General features: G+C 39.3%; 1 protein-coding gene across 2 annotated transcripts; it reads left to right on the top strand.

The window, feature by feature from the left end:
- The first annotated feature begins 349 nt into the window (after positions 1-349).
- postnb (periostin, osteoblast specific factor b) lies at positions 350-19,575 on the top strand. Of its 2 annotated transcripts, XM_017490860.3 has the most exons (22): positions 350-567; positions 976-1,074; positions 5,391-5,455; positions 6,116-6,273; positions 6,520-6,684; positions 6,790-6,936; positions 7,175-7,316; positions 9,048-9,260; positions 9,399-9,533; positions 11,026-11,174; positions 11,611-11,747; positions 13,221-13,351; positions 13,524-13,654; positions 14,167-14,269; positions 14,414-14,481; positions 15,453-15,498; positions 15,613-15,627; positions 15,722-16,030; positions 17,071-17,115; positions 17,752-17,814; positions 17,901-17,933; positions 18,918-19,575. In XM_017490860.3, the coding sequence occupies exons 1-22, from the start codon at positions 449-451 to the stop codon at positions 18,965-18,967; spliced, it is 2,523 nt and encodes an 840-aa protein (XP_017346349.1). In that variant the 5' UTR covers positions 350-448; the 3' UTR covers positions 18,968-19,575. The 2 variants fall into 2 exon arrangements, with proteins under 2 accessions (XP_017346349.1, XP_017346350.1); XM_017490861.3 differs by lacking the exon at positions 17,071-17,115 and having other exon boundaries at positions 353-567.
- Positions 19,576-22,303: the final 2,728 nt, after the last annotated feature.

The following is a 22,303-nucleotide window of genomic DNA, read 5'->3' as shown; positions in this document are numbered from 1 at the left end:
ACGAGCAATCGTTTCTAATGGAGTTAAACGAAAAAGAAGTACAAAGCTTAGAAGAAAATAAAGAAAAAAAGTGGGGTTTTTTCTTTTTTTACTCCATAAATCTAATTTTATCCCATTTAGCCCTATTGAAGATAAACTAGCTCTAAAACAACCCCCCCCCCCCCCCCCCCCCACACACACACACACACACACAATTCATTTCCCCAAGGTATAAGTTTTTGGGCAAATCCCATCAAAATTCTGACAACCTCCACCCCTGTGTTCATTCTTGTCAGCCCTCTCCTCAGGGCACGACATATTATAAACTCATAGGTGAGCGTGAGCTCCAAAAGGCTCTCTGGTGAACAGGGGAGGCTGGTGGAGTCACGCTGAGCCAGACTATATAAGCGCCTCTTCTCCCGGCTGAAACCACTTCTCTGTCTGAGCTCCCTCTAAAGGAGGTGTCAGGATGAAGCTCCTTTTTGCAGCTGTCTTTGCACTCTTTGCGCTTTCTACCTTTGACCAGGTAGATTCCTCTGCTTATGATAAAATAGTGAGCCACAGCCGCATAAGAGCAAAGAAAGAAGGGTAAGAACTGATTATCATTCATCTTTAAGCTTTGTTTCTTTTTTCTTTCTTATTAATGTAACATTAATAAGATGTATGTAGTGATTAGTAGTTTTTATTTTCGTGCATTCATTCGTGAATAAAAAGTATATTTTTTTGCATTTTCTCTTCATATTTTTGCACTTTTGTCTCATTTGATCATCTTTACATATCGCAGTAATGTTCCTTTTTTAACGATATTATCTCATGATGCGCGGAATTAACGTTCCAAAATCCGCTCGCAATGTATAAGCCTTTTAATTTGAATGCCGTACCTTATCAAAGTAAAATGATTTTAATGAACGCATCCATGCATTTCATGCATTCCTAATGCATCTATTGTAGTGGTTTGACTCAATATTTAATCTTTCCTTTGCCATTTCCGCTCAGACCGAATGTGTGCGCACTCCAGCATGTGTTGGGAACCAAGAAGAAGTACTTCAGTACTTGCCGTAATTGGTACCAAGGAACCATCTGTGGAAAGAAAGCGTAAGTGGGACAATTTTTATTACTCGTTGGGCCTGTAAAACATGTCTGCTGGAACTTTCCATGGGTCAAAGGTTAAAGGTTCCAGCAGACCAGTTGTTTTCATACTGCAATAAAGAGCTGGGGATTCAAGCACGCTCATGACTTTCATGAAACCTAGGAAGACGTTTTTATTACCGTTATGATCTGATAACTAGATGAAATATCTACTAATATCGTTCGCTTTAAATGATGTGCGATGTTATGAGTAAGTGTTGAGAACAGGACTTGCTGCTAATGATTAAAACAAACCACACCACTGGCTTGGAGCATTGGGGCTATGTTCAAACAGCTCACCTTAAATTTCCACCCACAGGCAAAGCGCACATCTGGTTGCTAGATGTGAATGTAACCTTATATATATATATATATATATATATATATATATATATATATATATATATATATATATATATATATATATATATATATATATATATAACCAGAGCATTGGCTTTGTATTACCAATTAGGTGTTTGGGAAGCATCTCTGATACAGTAAGCTGATTGGCAAACTTCTCAAAAATGATGAAAAGGAAAAGCATAATCAAATCCATTATTGCAAAGCGTTCCTGTTCCAGCCATCGTGACATTTTCTCATGATGACTCTTTGATCGGTTCTGGTTTTTGGCCCACAAATATCGGGTCATGTCGAGTCTGTGATGCTTCTGGTTTCCATTTCTTTTTCCATGGTTGGAAACGGGGGGGAGGGGGTTGGGGGGAGGGGGTAGTTATGGGTTACTGAAAGAGAGACAACCTCACGTGCCATGAAGCAAACTGGCCGCAAAGAACCAGGATTCCGGCTCCCCCAGAGCTCTTGGTCTTGCCTCGGCGCCGCTCCTCAAACATGGAGCTCTGCCAGACCAGACGTTCTCATCAGCTTCAGATGTTCTACAGCTTCTCCGCTGGTCTTTTTCTGTAGACTCAGCAACCCTTCTTTTAACAGCGGAAATAACCGCATCTGTATCCACAACTCGATTATGAATATTCCCCTTATGTGCAGAGTTCCTCCAGAGCTGAACATGGTCCAGCTTTGTTGTAATACTACTGTACAGCAGCACCTACAGGGTTCTTGTTTCTGTAGATTAGTTTCATTCCCCATTTGACATATTTGGTCTACCTAATTAGCATCTTCAGACAATGCTAATGAGTTGGATCAGATTTTAAAGTTTTGATGTAGAACCCTGCAACACATAGTTTCTCTTTCAGAAAAAAAAAAAAAACTAGATTCTTTAACTATTCAAAGAACCTTTAAAGAACCTATTTTACTTTATGAGTAGGAAGGTCCTCTATATCAAGAGAGTTGGTGACTAATTTGAGAACATTATGTCCTTCTGGATAAATCCTTGGAAGTCTGAAGTAGAACCCTATTATACAATATTTTAATCTTTTTGAGTTCAACATAGAATCCCTTTATAATGCTAGATCCCTTAACTCTTCAAATAACCTTTAAGGAAGCTGTTAAGTTTTTTAAGAACGTACTTACTATTAGGAGGGTTGGAAACCACTGAAGTCCAAGAAAGGAAACCCTTAAGGGTTCTTTCATTGGTCCTCTGGGGGTACCCCTTAACTTTCTATATAAAACTCTACGACTGTTTCCCTATAAAGGGTTCTAGGAGGCTAAGAACCCTTAACTATCCAATGAACCATTAAATAACTCTTGAAAAACCCCTTGTTTTCTAAGAACTCACCAAGAACCATGAGCTAAATATTAAATACCTGACAGGTTCTAGGTTCTAGAAAATAAGTGTACCAATAATTTGGACTTTTGTACCACACATTTACCTGGAAGAAAAATGGTTCTTCAAGGGTTCTTTAAAGATTTGGAGAATTAAGCATTCTTAGCTGCCAAAAAGACCACCCGTGGAGCTTTTTTGAAGTTGAAAAACTTTCTGAGCATACTTCAATGGTTGCCAGTCATCCTAATAGAAAGTACCTTTCTAGACGTCTCAGATAGTTCATTCATCTAGCTTTAGATCAGAGTGTGGCTTCCGGTGACCCAAGAATAAATGCACAGACCGTTTGGTAACCGTCCGAAATATTTTGACATGTGCATAGAATATTTCACTTTAATACTTTCTGTAATTAAATGAAGAATAACCACTGCTTCCATTACTGACAAAAAAATAAAATTAAAATCTTATAAGGAAACTCAAGTGTAGCTGTGACAAAAATCCTACAGGTTATCAAAACAACAGTCAGGCCTTCCTCCTTGCATGGGAGAGATGTTTAAAACAGTCTTGTTTTCTTTTGGCAAGTCGCCTAGAAGCGTAACAGATACTGCAGTGATCTCATCACTGAGCCGCTTTCCTTCCTCCCTGATTTCTGTGCTACAAAGCTCTTTCCACAGTGAAGACTGGTACTCTGCCATGACTTCGGTGCTCTTGTTCCCAGACAACAACAAAAATAAGAATAAATGTTGCCCGATTCCTGTCTGTTGCTTCTGGTTCCTCTTTGAACCGCTCACTAATTTCTTCTCAACTCATGATTGGTGTTCTTCATGAAAGGACCCCTTGGTTTCCACTTTGTCTCGTAGACACAGGCCATCAATGGACCTTTTTCCAGGTTGGCTTGTATGCTTTCGTCTAGCCAGGTGTTCCAACACCCAGCCTGAGGAAACATATGGAATCATTTACAGATGTGGGGACTTTCCAGAACTGCAGCCCACTAACCCTCACCTCCTACGACCCCCGTGCACACACACACACACACACACACACACACACACACTATACTCCTTATGTTCTCATATGTTAATGTTTCTATAGTAGCAACTCATTCACAGGGACTTGTATAGTGGAGTATTTAACAAAGAAAAACATGTAAGCATTGATATGATGAGGTTTTTTTTTTGTTAGAAGTTGTTCTTGTAACATTTCTTTGAACGCTTGATAATGTTTGTTACATTTAGTGGCGTTTGTGCTTTCTGGTTTCTCTGTAACATGACAAGTTGGGTTTTTTTTTCATTAATTCAAATTAATTATTTTTTAGTTTTAAAAAGGTGTTTGTCTTATAATGTTTGAGAGAGTGAATAAAAGAGAAAGGGAACAACTGTTCATAGTTGCTGTATATCAAGGGGGGGGGGGGGGGGGCTGTAAAAGCTGGGCTAGACAAAGTAATAGGGATGTCAAAATATCTTGGGCGTTCGATTCCCGCCACTGCCCTGTGTGTGCGGAGTGTGCATGTTCTCCCCGTGCTGCGGGGGTTTCCTCCGGGTACTCCGGTTTCCTCCCCCAGTCCAAAGACATGCATGGTAGGCTGACTGGCGTGTCCAAAGTGTCCGTAGTGTATGAATGGGTGTATGATTGTGCCCTGTGATGGATTGGCACCCTGTCCAAGGTGTACCCCACATTATGACCCATGCCTCCTGGGATAGGCTCCAGGTTCCCCGTGACCCTAAAGGACAAGCGGTATAGAAAATGCATGGATGGATGGAAAAGCTATCGCAAACAATATACACAATTACAGCAGGCTAATTCTAAGCAAGGCTTGGTTTATATTGAATATTAATGTCAAGAGGGTAGGTAGAAAAGATTATGAATGCAGATTTTTATTATACAAAGTGCAAACAAATAACCCAAACACCAAAAACAACCACCATAATCCTGAACAGAAGATACAAGGCAAATCATGCAGGATAAAGACATGGCAACGCACAAACATAACAACACAAGCTTGTGAGACGGTGAAAACCAGGAACTCATATATTGGTGTCTAATCATGGTGAAACGAGACACAGGTGCGAATGATTGAAAACATGTGACATGCTGGGGTTGATGGGAAGTATTTCCAAGCCCCTTTGGTGCTATCATGACAATTCGCCTTTTTTTTTTCTTTCTTCTTCCTGGCATTCTACCTAGCAATCTGACTTCCAAACCAATGTTTCCTTTGGTTGGAAATTCGATTTTAGAACACAATGGCAAAAATAAATAAATTAATTAAATAAACACTACCCCTGTTGTTAACCACATTGGCTAAAATGCTAGAGTGGGATAAATGTTTTGCTTCAAAGAACTGTTGCGTGAAAGTAATGCTAGTCTGGCATGCTTGCTCAAACCACAGAGCCACGGGTCATATTTCTATAATTATACAGAGAGTTGACGGTTGATGGACAGCATATTCAGAAACACGGAACATGCCGAAGTGTCCATAAAGCTTATTCCGCTAGTTTATAGAGTCTGTAATGTAATGGGATTACGCTTCAGGGCTTTTTGCTGCATTATGATGAATTTACAGGAAAGAGGTTGCACAATTAAAGGGTCTTTATTTCTTCTTTTGTAGTACTGTAGTCTATGAATGCTGCCCAGGATACATGAAGTTGGACGGTATGCGTGGCTGTCCTGCTGGTAAGCAGCTTTAATTGATATAAACACAACCTCTTAGCCTGTAATGATACATCTTACACCACTGTTAAATTCTTGAATCTGATTGGTCAGAAGGTGTTGATTTAATTTTCAATGGCAGTAGTGCTAAGGTTTATATGAATGCACTCGACTTGTATGGCGGACACTCGAGACGATAAGTATAACAGTAAACCGATTTTAAAATGGTGCTATTTAACAAGTGTTCTGTAAGGAGACGTTTGTATAACATTTATGGAAGGAATATCAGGCATGAGCGTGTTGTAACGGCCGGTAAGTTTTCCACCAGAGAACCATCATCAGGATTTTGACACTTCAGCCTCTCTTTAGCAAGGGAGCGACAAAAAGACAGACTGTTGAGGGAATGCCTGTTTATAGCTGCTATAATGCAAGTGATAACACAAACTAATTGGTCTCTAATTGACTAATTGACTTCAGGGTGGTAATAGGTCTCTGCATCACACCTCCACGTCATGGTTATTTCCCGATAACTGCACGTCACCGACTGCTTATTCCTTACCCAGCCAAATAATCTATTGATGTATTGATGTATTTTATATCATTTCATTATTCTCAGGAAAGACATGAATCTGGCCAATGTGAAGAAATAGAGTTGTAATGCATATACGTGTGTTTTCTCCACAGTTGCTCCCATTGACCATGTGTACGGCACCCTTGATTTGGTTAATGCGATCACCACTCAGCAGTACTCGGCCTTGTCCAAACTGAGGGAGGAGATTGAAGGACCGGGATCTTACACCTTCTTTGCCCCCAGTAATGAAGCTTGGGATCTTTTAGATACGGTATTACTAGTATATTGACTTCTTTACTCTAAGTCCTGTTTAAAACCACAAGGTTTTAAAACAGGGATGAAATCCAGTTGGAATGTCCAGTGGCTTGTTCCTTCAGTTATCAGCTTGACATTTTCTGAATTTAATGAAAATCCTTAAATCTCCCAATTTATTAGGTTATTAGGTTGAATCCAAGCCAAAGTACGACCTGTTATCAATGTGGTTCCTTAACAATGATTTCTTCTTTTCTCTCTCCAGGAAGTGAGGGGTGCTTTGGTGAGTAATGTCAACATTGAGCTGTACAATGCTCTGCACTACCATATGGCTAACAAGCGCCTCCTCACCAAAGACCTGAAGAATGGACTCACCGTCAAGTCTATGTACAATGACCTTACTCTCTTCATCAACCACTATCCCAATGGTGTAGGTGTTTCAGAGACTTCTTTAAAAGGATGTAACAAAGTCAATCGATCAATTGGTTCACTAAATATGGAGTATGAAGTGCTTCATTCCTTCTCTGTTGTTCAGGTGGTGACTGTCAACTGTGCCCGGATCATTCATGGGAACCAGGTTGCCACCAATGGTGTGGTGCATGTCATCGATCGTGTCATCACTGCTGTTAGCAACACCATTCAGGATGTGCTTGAAGTTGAGGATGATCTGTCTTCTCTGAACGTAAGTGACTGTTTCTTCATCACAATCAGCAGAAACGTCTATATACACTCGAGAGAAGGGTTCTTGAATGGGCTGGTTCTATGGAGTCCCTGTTCAGAAAGTTTCAATCACTGACTATACGAAGAACCACCGACGAACCCGTTCAGCAGAGATCTTACTATACTGCATCGAATTTGATATTTTTCCTTCTTAAGGAGTAAGATTGACTAAATATTATTTGGCTTTGGCTTCGTTTTAGACTGTGGCTTCTAACGCTGGCTTGTTGGAGAAGTTGGGCAAGCCTGGCCACTTCACTCTGTTTGCTCCCACCAATGATGCCTTTTCTAAGCTGGACAACGAAGTAATGGACAGACTCATGGGTAACAAAGGTGCCCTCCAAGGTAAATTGGTGTTCTAGAATGCTTTTACATCCTTGGAATTACTCTTCCAACAAAGCCTGGACGGCAAAAAAAAAAAAACAAGTCTGTGTATAGATGGCCTTTGCACACTGTGGTACTTTATTCCTTTTTAATGAGGTACAAGCCGAAGGAAAACAGTGTGATGACTCCCACAGGACATGTTTGCTGATCTGAGTGAATCAAGAGTGCTGATATTACATCAATCATCTTTTTTTTCATCCCCATTCTAAACAGATGGTGACACTAGCCTGTTCTGAGCACTGGGAATTCTCAGCCAGTTCGCAAACAGCAGCAAAGCCACATTTAAGTTTGCACTGACAATTAGATTGAGTTATTGTTTTATTTGAAGTACCTTGGTGAGAAATATGGTCATACACTGTTATTTGCATTGGACTTCAGGACTATTTCTTCAGCTGTTGCTCAAGTAAAGAAATATTCTCTCTTCATATACTAATCTCTTATTTTAATGTCTTTGCAATGGGGCGACTGTCCAAAGGAATGTTCACGGCCCAAACGGTGCACGTCCCCCCCCCCAACATAGCTCCAATGTGAACTGTAGGCCTTAGAGAAAGATCAAATGAGGCAAAATGAGCAATGCAATCTCTGCTCAGTGCCAAGTGCAGTGAAGCAGGAAACAGCTGCTGATTTTACTATCCAATAGGCAGTGTCCAGATTCTTGCATTTTCAACAGTCCCTCATCATCCATTTGACAGCCATTTGAACGTGTCCTCCACTTGAAGGGGAATGGTGCGGAGTTGTTGAAAGGCCCATTCTCAAGACTTCCAAGGGCTCTTAGGGAGACTCTGGTTCATTGTGGTGCATTTACTACCTGGCGGAGATACAAATTACATCATAGTGAGTTTGGGAGGTTTGTTCATGGAAAGAAAATATTACAGGAAGGAGAAAAATACCGAGAAGACAACTACTAAAAACAATCCATGATGTTACATATTCAACAACAAAAGATCAACCAAAATTTGATCTCAAATAAGGGTGTAAAACACCAACACTAGGCTCAATTCGAGTTTAAACTTAAAGTGGGTGTGGCCTAAACCTGAAGCGTTAAGCACACATGAACCCTATGAGTATTCCCCTGGAAACACTGAAAAACACTGGGGAAAATACCCAGAGGTAGAATGTCAGCATGATGTGTGAATTCAGGCTCTGACAGTTCCTCGGCTACCTCACTCAAGTTCATGATTTGTCTCAACTAGATATGTGCATGACAGCTGTGACTGTTCCCTCATGGAACCATAAAAGTACATTTACATTCATGGCATTTAGCAGACGCCCTTCTCCAGAGCGACTTACATTCATGTCATTTTTATTTATTTATATATATACACAACTGGGCAATTGAGGGTTAAGGGCCTCGCTCAAGGGCCCAGCAGTGGCACGTTGGTGGTGCTGGGATTCAAACTCTGTCTTAACCACTCAGCTACCACTGCCCTATATCCCAATCATGCTAAGTTTTTATTATAATCCTATTCTCAATCAGATGTCCTAGGAACCTTTCTGGCAAACCAAAAAAGAAAGAATAGTATGGCTTCTATACACATGATCTGTTCATTCCAGATAACATATTGGTGTTCAGTTACATCCCTGATATCCATTAATTGGTTTACAGCGATAACAAAATCTATATTTTGGTTCTTAAATCACTTCTAGAGCTACTAAAAGTGTCCTCAAATGCAGTTCCATTCTCTTCCACAGCCCTGTTCAATTACCACCTCTTGGACTCTGTCCAGTGCTCAGAGGCCATAATGAGTGGCACCGCATATGAGACTGTGGAGGGCAGCAACATTGAGATTGGCTGTGATGGAGACAGCCTCACTGTTAACGGCGTCCAGATGGTGCTGAAGAAGGACATTGTGACCAGTAATGGAGTTATCCACCTGATTGACCAGGTGCTCATGCCCGACTCAGGTTAGCTGCATCTTATATATCCGGTTCTAATTTTTTTTTCTTCAAATATTTAAATGATTTTAACAGCTAATTAGCAAATTCTGCAAATGTCTCATGAACTAAATTCTGAACATCCCAGTTGGCACTTTTCCCCACAAGCTAAGCAGGTGTTGGAGCTGGTTGGCCAGTCACAGTCCACCTTCGGTGATATGGTGTCGGAATTGGGTCTGACAGCAGCCATGAGACCCAAGGCCGAGTACACACTGCTGGCTCCCATCAACGCAGCCTTCAGCGGTACGTTACTCTAAACGAATTCCTCATGCGGCTATCACTTTTGGCAGGATTTGACTGTGTCAATAATTCTCGCTGAATTATTGCTTTAATGTTCTGTTTCAATCAACCTTTCTCATTCTTGGCACACTCTATTTTTCTTTTCTTTCACTCCCATTGCTGCTGCTCATGAAAAGGGTGATCGAGTGTGTAATTTTTTTTTTTTCTGCATGAGTATAGAAAACCAAGTTCTAATGAAGTTATAATGAGGATATGCTATTAGTTGACGTGGTAGTAAAATAGTAATATGCCTTCTATCCGTAATATTTTAGATTGATTTAATGATAAACGTGGGATTAAATAACCAACACGTGGACTAGTAGCGCATTGACGTTTATTATATAGACCATTAAATCACATAATGACATGGAATCCCAAACAGGCTCCGGGATATCATCACAATAATTACCCGATGCCAAGAATCCTTACAGACACAGACTAGAGAATATACAGATAGTAAAAGAGAACTTTTTCCTTGTAAAAGTGAACGTACATGTTTCAGTGGACATAATTGGCCATCTCCAGTATGAAACATTATAGTAATTTCATTTAATCAGATAATCATCACACAGCGTCCTTCCCCAGGAATAAACCTATAGACCACCCAAGTGGTGCATCTGGTTCATTTCACACTTCCATATAAATGTACAGTATTTCTGATTAAGAGTGTGTGGAAACATTGTTGTTTGTCGTTAAAGGGTAATTTATCTTATTTATGGAGCAGATAATTAAGAAGGACGAGGCTCCAGGCAACTATAAGTGAAAATGCTGTCTGAGAATATGCATACCAAAGGGAGAAAAGAATTTCTTGATTGGTCGGTCCTCTAGAATTTTTGGATTCAAATACATCTGTTTCTTTATCCCGGTATGGGATTTTGTCAGAACGGCCGTTCAACCAATTACAATGTTATTGCAATTTTGCAGTTATTTAGCCGGTGAAATTAAAAGTTGGTACAGGATGAAAAATTGCGACAACAAAAGGTCAGAAACAAAGAGTAGGAAGTCTTCTACTGGAAAATAAACGCAGACCCATTTTGAAAAAAATATAATTCAGTTTATAAAGTGAAATATTATAAATTTATAAATTTATTTATAATTTATAAATAGCGATTTATAAAGCCAAAAAAGTAAAGAAATAAATTCCTGTAGGACTAAAGAATTAGTGCAAATCACAATACAGAATTTAAAACATTGCACGGAATTAAAAATAAATAAATAAATAAATAAATAAATAAATAAATAAATAAATAAACATAATTACGTTCGATTTGCAAAAAATTTAAATAATAAAAAAAAAGGTGCAGTCACTAATTCCGATTCCAACCTTTGTATTTTGTTCATAAACCAAAATTATTAACAGTTTGCAGAAGACCGTATACATCCTATAAGAGTGTCACAGTGCAGTGAAATAAATTTCCTGAAACTCAGACTTTCTTCTTGCTGATGTTTGCCATAGATGAGGTCATGTCCATGGACCAGAGTATCCTGAGAGTCATTCTGGAAAACCACATTCTGAAGAAGAAGATTGTGTTGAGTCAGCTGTTTAATGGCCAGCGCCTGGAGACTCTGGGAGGAAAATTTCTCAGGGTGTTCATCTACCGCACAGTGAGTCTCGACAGTTACACCAACCACGGCACGGTAGCAGGGAAGAACTTCATCGAAACATTTTCACTTGTTTGGTTTTGTTTTAAGAGATGTGAAATCTCAGGGTTGTGTTGAAATCATTGTTTGCATTCTCTGCTTACAGAAACAAATCCATACATGTCCCAAGTCAGCCTACTTGCCTATTATGATTTAACGTCATTATAAACCTAAACAGTTATGTTCTTTATAAAATCACCAATAATCGGCAATTACCAGTTAAGCTAAATATTGGAAAATGGAGCAATAAAAACCAAAACAAGCAGCCGATCGTGTAAAAAATATCACAATATTGAACGCACAAGCTGGTAATGCGACAAGGACAAAAGAAATTACAGAGATATATCACATACTCCAGTGCCTATATTCCAGAGTTCAAATGACTTATGTGTCTCAAAAGGCTGTCTGCATTGAGAACGCCTGCCTGATTCGAGGAAGCAAAGAGGGAACCAACGGCGCGCTCCATCTCATGAAGACTCTGATCAAACCAGCTGAATCCAACATGTTCCAATTGCTGACTGAACATGGAGGCTTCAAGTAAGAGACAGATATTCAATTCAGTGTTTTTTTGTTTTTTTTTCGGGTAGGATTTTCATTCGCGGTAAAAAGTCTGGACACGCCCATTCGAAGAGTTTTCTTCATATATGCAAGCATGGCAACCCTGGTCATGTTTTTATACCACATAGGGGTAGATTTGGAACGAGTTTGTGTGTGGAAAAGAAAGTCCATTGGGTGCATTGCACAAATAGTCCACAATTGCCAAGGTCTCATTTCGAAGCAAGTAATCAGAGTCAAGTCTAATAAATTTCTGTGAACACTGCTCGGACAAAGGGGAAAACGAAGAGTAAGTGAAATACAGACAGTATCTACTAGGTACAAGATTTCTGCTGTAGGTTTACTGCAAAGATTTGGAGAGGGAAAAAGTATTTATGGAGCTGTGCATGGTGAACTGCTGATACTGCAAAGAAGTGTGTGCTCACCATGGTGAACTCCTTTTCCATGCAGAGGCTGACATTTTCCTTATCCAATGCCCATATTTTAGGGCTAGTTTCTGGTCATTTTGTGAGATTTTGAGAAGTACTTCGGCTGTAAATTTTTCCTCAAACACACTGCGTATGTGTCAGCGAAAGAGAGGGGCAGTCTTTGAAAACCGCAGTGTATGTTGAAGTGATTGAAATCCGGCCAAAATATATTGTTTTCCTTACTTACTGCAAAACAAACAAACAAACAAACAAAAAAAACAACAAAAACACATGACATCTCAACAAGTTAACATATCAGATTTATTTAGTATTTCCTATTATAAAAACGCAATAAATCAAATATAAGACTAGTAATCCTGTTTCTTAAGAATAAAGTTATTTTCCTGGTCACTACATGAATCCCATATGTGTTACATAGTGCTGCTGTCTTCATCATTATTCTAAAATAGTAAGAAATTGTAAACATGAAGAAAACTCTTATGGACAGGTATGCCCAAATTTTTGACGGGTATATGCAACCATCAGCCAATCCGATCCGTCTTTTATTTTTTAGAAAGGAATCTGACCTCACTGAGAAATGTCAAGAGGTGTGTAGCATTTTTGGTATTTTAAAGATGGGGCCAGTGGATTTTATGACAGCCAGTTTTAAAAAAAAAAAAATATATATATATGCATATTAAATATTTGAACGAGTTCATCTAACATTCTTCAGTAAAACATCTGCACAGAGGAAAACCACTGGTATATGCAGAGCCCCAGACTCTGTAAATGGTTGAGGGAAAAAAATAGTGTGGCAACGAGGCGTCTATACTTGCTGTTCGTCATGTTTCCTGTCAATTCAGAAAGCTCCTCCTCTCGGATTATATTTCAGACAGTGCTGTGGCAGTTTTAGAAGCGTGTCTCTGGCGGTCACCCTAGGGGTTGCTGTACAGTTTCAAAATCGGACGTATGGAATGATTTTACTGCAGTAGAAATAATGAGAATAAATAATAATCTACATTTGAACTTGTGATCTTCATGGTTGCAGGATCTTTTTGTCTCTGATGGAGGCAGCTGGTCTGACTGATTTGCTGAAGCAGGAGGGAGATTTCACCTTGTTTGCCCCAAGCGATGAGGCTCTTGCTGGACTCACTGAGAGAGAGATCTCCATTCTGAAGAGTAAGTCTCCAGATGTTCGTTCTCTTATATAACGCCAGAGGTTTCCAACGATTGTTCTGTAGAACCTGAGACGTCTCTGGTGTGTCAGGGCAGAAAGGACATATTCAAGATAGGGGTACTACAGGACCAGGGTATTTAACTCGTACGCATCACTTCTGTTTTTTGTGATCAGGGGATCCCAATGCCCTCAGAACCATCCTGCTCTACCACTTCAGCAAAGGCATCTTCATTGGCGGAGGCTTGGAGTCCGGAGTCACTAATCTGCTCAAATCTCTCCAGGGCAGTTACCTCAAAGTCTTGTTTGTAAGTGTTTAAAAACCCCCGACAGTCCCCTCCTCACTGGTTCATGCCTGTTAATACCCCTGCAGGCGTTACTAAAGTGTGTATGAATAGATTGATTTTAAATGAATGAGGTTCAAAAGTTGAACAACTCTGTAGGTTTTATGGGAGGGTGAGGATTACTTGATCATACATGCCAACACTGTTTCACACAGGATGTTACAATAGACTACTGTTTCTACTTGCAAAGCTTTTTTATCCTTTTCTCAGGTTTCAAAGGAATAAATATAATATTTGTACACTTTTTAGGGTGAAATGACCTACAGGGCAATATGGTGTACTACAGTAGAATGAACTATTTAAATATTTGAGACTTGGAAAGGTAATCTAAGATAATACGTGTAAAAATGACTCGACACAAAATAAATATACAAAAGTCGATTCCAGTTTCTTACAAACACAAACACGTTTGTGAATTCCTTTTCGTTTTGAAATGACGTGCATTATTTCACAATTTAACCAATACTTTCTCCCAGGGGAATGACGGCGTGCGGGTGAACTCTGTGCAAGTTCCCAAGTCCGATCTCATGGCTTCAAACGGAGTCATTCACATCAGCAAGAGCCTTCTGTACCCTGAAGGTGTGGAATATAACACTCCATGCTACATAATAGTAAATACAATAGCATTCAAAAATAAACAAGGGCTCCAGCAACTTTCAATCCTCGACGGATTTCATCTAAAAACCTTTTTTTTTTTTTTTTTTTTTTTTTTTTTTTTTACAGATGTTCCTGTTGGAAACCAGGAATTCCTCTCACTGCTCAGAAGGTTCATCAAGTACATCCAGATCAAGGTACCGATATTTATGCGATAAAAATAAAAACATGTATGCACCCTTATATGGAAATCTCATGTACGGCTATTGCCATATATGAAGTAAGGAATAAAACGTTCCAAGCTTGTGCTGTTTTAGGAAAATAATCAGCAAACGGTGTGGTGTGGTGTGGTGTGGTGTGGTGTGGTGTGGTGCGATATGGGCCAACTGTCATCACCGTGAAGCTGATTCATTTCCAATAACAGCATGCTCTAAAGTCTTTTATTCCTCGTTCAGCACAGGAATGGCTGCAATAAAGAATGACAAGTTGTATGCTTTTTATTTATTTAATTTTTATTTTCACGCTTTAAATGTTGCGCAACATCCACAGATCGAGGCACTTCCTGTTAATGCTTAAGGAAAACAGCAATGAACAGCTCGCTCTTAATAATCTAATGATCTTAATAATAATGATCTATAATAATAATAATGATCATTAAGATTAATGATCTTAATAATACAAAAAAAAGAAGCTCCTCATATTACTGAAGAACCACAAAGGTCACCATCATAGAGATGTTTTTCCCCCCCTTAAAGTTACAGCTTTACCTCTGACTGTTACAAAATGCTGACACTGGAGACTCCTTACAAAAATACTCAATAAATCTCCTCACGGTAAACTTATACTTGATTACAGGGGTAATTCCGGTAGAAACTTCGCAGGTTTTATCCTTGTAAAACACCGTACATGGATTTCTAATGTATAACATCCATTATAGTTTATAATGCCTAATATGATCTTGTATAAATGTTTAAGTAGTTGATTACATGCATGACATGATTGTATGAAGCAAGAGTTTGACTTCATAATGTGAGGTTGTTATTATAAATTTGTTATTATACCACTGTCTTTTAATTGGTATTTAAGCTAATAATATGTGAGTGAGGTACAGAGGTTTATTTCAAACGTGTACAGATTACTCATGAATGTATTATTTCCTTTCACACAGTACGTATCAGGCTACAGATTTCAGGAGATTCCACTGACATTCATGAGTAAGTTCCGTTAAACAAATTCCATCAGTGGACCACGTTGCATTTAAGCTGTCGGATAATACGAACAAAGTTCTGAGTGTTTTCTCAAAACGCTTTATTTTTATTCTTTTTCAGAGAGAGTCATCACAGGTATCGCACGCCGGGGATCACTGTTGAAGCATGCATTTGCATCAAATCTAAAGTTCTTGTTTTTTTTTTGTCACTTACACAAATTCCATTGCAGTTCCCGAAGTCACCAAAGTGACCCGAGTTGTTCAGGGACAACCCTCTGTTACTACAGTTACACGTGTTATTGAGGGAGCACCAAGCGTTACTAAGGTGACGAGAGTCATCGAGGGAGACCCAAGCCTGACCCATGTCACCAGGGTCATTGAGGGAGACCCGACCTTCACCAAGGTCACAAGGGTCATCGAGGGAGAACCAAGCCTGACCCATGTCACCCGAGTCATTGAGGGAGACCCGACCTTCACCAAGGTCACAAGGGTCATCGAAGGGGAGCCATCTCTTACCAAAGTGACCCGAGTTATTGAAGGTAAAATTCCATTTCTATGTGATTCAGTAGAAGAATGTTGATTCGTTATTTATTTATTTATTTATGGTAAAGTTATATATAAATGTTTTCATGCACAAAACTGAACAAAAAAAAAAATGACTGCTATAATTACCAAGCTTTGTCAATCTCTGTACTGACGTGTATACAGAATGCTGATCAATGCCGAACGCTTGCAAATTACGAAGCACGTTCATGGCACAGCTGGTTTGCAATTACTGCCGACCACAAATCTGCATTAAAGACAAAGTTCACAGAGAGGAAAAGGCAGAACGAGGACCGAATGGTGAAAGAGTGCCTCCTAAATGTGGCATGTGCTAAATCTTCCACTAACGCAGCTCAGCCATTGCAGCTTCTCAGCTACCATATAGACACACTGACTCTTAATCCTTTTATAGGGCGGCGTTACACCTGTCCTACCCGAACGGCTAGTCTTATCTGCCTTAATTTATTGATGATTTGGATTGTTTTACAACGACCAGAATTAAACAGTACCTAAATAGACGAATGAGTGAGTGAATGAATGAATGATGGTGTGTAATACACTGTCATCGGTTTATAAAATTGAAGTAACTCATTGCCAAATATAAGATTTCAGTACTGGGGAATGTAAATGTATACAAACCCAGGAGCTCTTGTAGGATACAAACGTTTTAACAAACGGATTTTCATGAATACCACACTCTGGCGTTTAAACTCTCCTGCGAAAGTCATTCGTACCCTGCTTGATAAACGAGGCCCTTGGGTAATATGCATATAACAAAAATTATAGATTAAAAGGTGACGTAGATTCATAGTTTCAAAACCCACGATGGCCCGACATTTCTAAATTGTTTATGTCCTCTTGTATAACCATTCAAACTGTAGATGAGGAGGAAGCCAAGCTTGGTTAACCAAGATTAAACAGGTTATACCAACCAGAACCCATGAATTTATACTTTGGTAACGTCATCATTTAGCGCTTCTGGTGTGCTTTGGGAGCATGGAAGCAATTAACCATGCTCAATGTTCTGCATCAACAGGTCCTGAGATCTTATTCAGCAGCTTTGCCGATACGGAGCACAATGGTAGTGCGATGTCCCGAGCACAACTTCTTTAACGCATGCTTTCATACTAGGGCTAGTGCTAGAAAGATTTCAACCTCTCCTTCACGCTGTTTTCCTCTTGTAAACTTTTACCATCGACCCCTTAAAATCCCAGCATGCAGATTTACAATTATACCTCTCATAACTGCATACTTTCCTTAGTTTTACAGCAGTTACCAAATAATTCATAGTAAAACTCAACAGTATGCTTGGAGGTCAATCCGTGAATAATAAGCTGAGACTCTAAGGGGTTAGCAACTCTTTATCCTTTCTTTAGCACTCTTCCTTCAACACCGGTGTACAATTCATAGGCATGACAACAAGAGATTATGATTTCCAGTTGTTTGGATCCAAAAACTAAAGCAGCAAAGTGGGGGTACGATGACATGCAACCCTAACGTTAACCCTAAAGTATTAAGATTCCTATGAATTGAAATCCTGAGGTGTTGTTTTTATTTTGGGGTCCTGAAGTTAAAAAGACCCGGTGCCGTGTACCAAGACCTTTCTGTTCTTTCCTTTCTCGGATTTCTCTCCCAGTCTCTTTTATTTTGGAAAACCTGTATAAAAACCCTTTCGTCCGTAACTATATTTATCAACTCCTGATTTATTCCTATACAGGGCCTCAGACAGAGTTCTTTAATCTGGAGACGGACGTTGAGAAAATCACCCAGGTCGTTCAAGGTGAGATTCTTCAAAACTTCAGAGGTTTTCCTCACTATATCATGCGTTATGGAGCAAGACATAATATCAGAGTTATTTATTTACAGATGGAAGACGAGTGCCAGGAAGACGTGTGCCAGGTAAGGCCTTTGGATAGAGTGTATCTTGGCTTCAAGGACACTGGAGATCGTTTTTTGACAGTCTAGTCAAGGTCATAGGTCATAGAACAAAGGGCAAAAAAAAGAGTCTCGAGGTTTTTCATGGCATAAAGAGATTAGACTCTTACTACCGTAATAACAAGAGCCCATTCGGTTCGCCAAGCGACCGCCGGACTCCATCCTGATTTTATTTTATACACTTTCAGAAGAAAGACTCTATACAGCTCATCCATCTGTTATTTGGTAAGAGTATAAAGGAAATCTTGTAGCAAACTAACACGCACACATGTCCTTGAACATCTTCTCTAACACAGGTCGCCTTATCAGTACTTGGCCTTTTCGCGTACGACATTCTGTATTTTTTTAACTTCAGCAGGTTGAACAATAGAACACTCATAAAGCTCGCCAGTGATAGCGGATACACGCTAAGAAGTGACGGATAACAAATTAGCAAAGAAAGAAAAAGATACAAACTGCAAGTGAGAAATGGGTGCTCGGTGATTCCCCAGAAGCCGGAGTTACATCGATTTGTCCTAGTTTCAGCTTCATGAATATTCACTTCTTATTGTCTGATTAAAGAAATACCCCATGTACTATTCAGCTTTTGATCGGACCTGATGGATTGCATAATAAACGCATTTAAACCCAAGTCTGATCAAAGAAATTCTTCTATAGCAAAACCACAACGGGCTTGCACAGACTGACGTCGCGATGTCAGCATTTTAAAAAGCATACGTTTTCAAAAACAATGAAAACTGGGTGAGTTTTAATGGCACTTTCATGGACGGCGGGCCAAAATGCTGTCAAAAATATCCGTCGACTTGCGAACAGGGCCTATGAATCATATTAAATATCAGTGCCACCAATATGTTGTTTTAGGTTAAACACACACACACACACACACACACGTATGCACGCAAGATGAAGAAATGAACTTATGTCATTTCCTCCATCTGTGTTTTCCAGCTGGAGTCAGAAGGAGAACCAGGATGACCAGCCAACCCAAGACCAAGTGAGATGGGAAAAACAAATGGACCCTTCAGTGTTTAAAAGAAATCAGGGGTTCAAGGGAATCACTTTAAAAAAAAAAAAAAAGAAAGAAAAAAAGTGGCCTCTCTTAATAAGATATTTGGATGAGTCCGATTGGAACTTGGTTTAAACCAAACAGAAATTAAATTATACTGTCCAATGTATGTACATATTTTTTTTTTTTTTAAGTTTTTTTGCTTGTTTGTTTGTTTGTTTATTTTTTTTTTTTAAATCTTTGTTGTTGTTTTTGTCGGGTTACATTTGGAACAGACTGTTACTGAAAATTCACTCGGTCTTTTAGGAAAAAAATAAAAAAGGTCAGAGGCAAGATGTGGAAATGACACACATCTGTGTATTTTTTTTTTATTTTTATTTTTTAAGCACCTCAAATTCCATTCAGTTCGTTCTGTAAGTGGATCTGTTTCTGAGAATGTGTCTACGCATATGGTTAACTCCTTAAACCAAGATGGAACATGAATCCAGATTTTGTTGGGTTGAGGTTTACTTCTGCATGGCCAAAGATTTTATGGTGCTCATCTTCCGTAATTTTTTTTTTCTTTTAAAAAAAAATAAAGATTTGCAAGATTTTGATAAAGGAACGACTCATTTTTCATTCATGTTTTGGTTGTGCATAACATTAGGACCACTGTCTGAATCCGTGTCATGTACAGGGGATATAAAACGTCTACAAACCTGTGTAAAAACTGCAGTGAATGACACTAATATAACTCATGTCAGATCTTTCCCCATATTCAAATGTGACATAAGAACTAAGAAGATTCAATCGAGAAGCAAAAAGAAATGTTTTAAGGGGGATCTGTCAAACTACAGGTTGTTGATAGGATTTAGATCTGGGCTCTGACTGGACCATTCCAAAATGTTGATCATCTTCCTCTGAAGCCATTCCATCGTTGACTTGGATTTAACACTTACTTTTACAGCCTTTTGTGGCCCCGTCCCAACTTTTTTGAGACGTGTTGTAGCCATCAAATTCAAAATGACCTTATTTTCCCCCTTAGAATGGAACATTTCCTCAGTTTAAACATTGGATGTGTCTTCTATGTTCTATTTTGATGAAAATCTGGGTTTATGAGATTTGCAAAGAGTTGCATTGCGTTTTTATTTACAGTTTTGCACGGCGTCCCAACTTTTTTGGAAATGGGGTTGTATATCTATTGTAGATAAAATATCAGAAAAAAAAAAACAAATAAATAAACAAACAAAACAAACAAATCTCAATTATGAAATGAATAGATAAATGATATGGAATGATTTATACACATCTATAGTCCTAGCTAAATAAAAATGCATAAACAAAAGAATATAATCACTTTAAACATACGACTTTTTTATTTATTTGAAATGACTGTCCCTTTTTTTTTTTTTTTTTTTTTTTTTTTTTTATAGAACAGTTGGGACAGTATGGGAAATGCTAATAAAGAGGAGTGATGTGTAAATGTACTGTGACTTGAATTAAAAAAAAAAAACGTATAAAGACGAGGTATCTGATGCTTTACCAAATCAACTGCATAGTTTTTTGAAGGTAAACATTCATTTTGAAATTGATGCATGCAACACATTCCAAAAACCTCGGGACGGGGCAATTTATGATCAATAGCGGTGTGACAAGTTACAAGAAATAAGAAGGTGATGTGAAACAGGTGAGGCGATCGTGTAATCATGGTATATAAGGAGCCTTCAAAAAAGGCCTCGTCCTTCAAGAGCAAGGACGGGTCGATGCTCGCCAATCTGCCAACTGATGCGTCAGCGAATAATCCAACACTTTGAGAAGAACATTCCCCAAAGACAAATCGAGAGGATTTTGGGCATTTCACCTTCTACAGTACACAATATAACTAAAAGATTAAAGGAATCCGGTCAAATCTCGGTGCGTAAAGGGAAAGGGCGAAACCCACTCCTGAATGCGTGTGATCTCCGATCCTTCAGACGTCACCGTCTTAAAAACCGTCACTGTCTGTAATGAGATCCTGACATGGGCTCGGGAATACTTTGGTAAACCTTTGTCAGTCGACACCATTCGCCGCTGCATCCACAGATGCAAGTTAAGGCTTTACTATGCAAAGCAGAAGCCGTACATCAGCACTGTCCAGAAGCTCCGCCCACTTCTCTGGGCTCGGGCTCATCTGAGATGGACAGTAGCACAGTGGAATCGTCTTTTATGGTTCGACGAGTCGACATTTCAAATAGTTTTTGGAAAACACAGCCGTCGTGTTCTCCGGGCCAAAGAGGAAAAGGACCGTCCAAGCTGTTATCAGCGTCAGGTCCAAAAGCCAGCGTCTGTCATGGTATGCGGGCGTGTCAGTGCACATGGCAGGGGTAACTTGCACAACTATGAGGGCATCATTAATGCAGAAAGATATGCACATATTTTGGAGCAACATACGCTGCCATCCAGAGCAGGACAACGCCAAACCACATTCTGTCCGGATTACAAGCGCATGGTTGCGTAAGCAGAGAGTGCGGCTGCTAGCATGGCCGGCCTACAGTCCTGACCTGTCTCCGATCGAGAACGTGTGGCGCATTATGAAGCGCAAAATAAGTCAACGAAGGCCGCGTACAGTTGCGCAGCTGAAGAAATGCATAATGGATGAATGGGGGTAAATTCTGCTTGCTAAATTTAACCAACTGGAGTCTTCACTCAGCGTCCGAACGCTTAATAAGTGTTATTAAAAGAAACAGCTGATGTTACACAGCGCTAAACAGTCGACTGTCCCAACTTTTTTGGAGTGTGTTGCAGTCATCAGATTTGAAATGAGTGTATATTTTCAAAAATAAATTAAATTCACAAAGTAAAACGTTAAATAATTGTATTTTCATGTGGATCTTTGTTTATTTTATTTATTTATTTATTTTTTGCATTTTCCATACTGTCCCGACATTCTCAGAATTGGGGTTGTATATCCTTCACATCCACACTGACAGCTTCCTTGGAAAGTAAGCATGACTCTAGGCTAAAGCTGTATATAATGAATGATCCATTACTTTTTTATTTGATCAATCACTCATCCTGGAGCAAAACAACAAGAATCTGCAAAACTCTTGGCACTGCAACAGGATATTTCTGCCATTGGGTTAAACTGTAGTATCTGTTCCTATGCACATTTGTGTAATAGTTTCATGCTTGTGCTCAGACCTTATGCTACAAGGCTCAAATGTTCATGACAATACAGCCGAGTTACTGACGGGTAGAGGATTTTTTTAGGCCTCCCAATCAATATTGCGACCAGCTGTCACGACACTTCCTAGTCCTAACACCTTGTGTAACAGCCTAACCTTACCTACAGGGTCTCCACTTCAGACCT

This window comes from Ictalurus punctatus, chromosome 17 (genome assembly GCF_001660625.3).
Source record: "Ictalurus punctatus breed USDA103 chromosome 17, Coco_2.0, whole genome shotgun sequence".
Classification (NCBI taxonomy): domain Eukaryota; kingdom Metazoa; phylum Chordata; class Actinopteri; order Siluriformes; family Ictaluridae; genus Ictalurus; species Ictalurus punctatus.
This window is presented reverse-complemented; position numbering and strand designations above follow the sequence as displayed.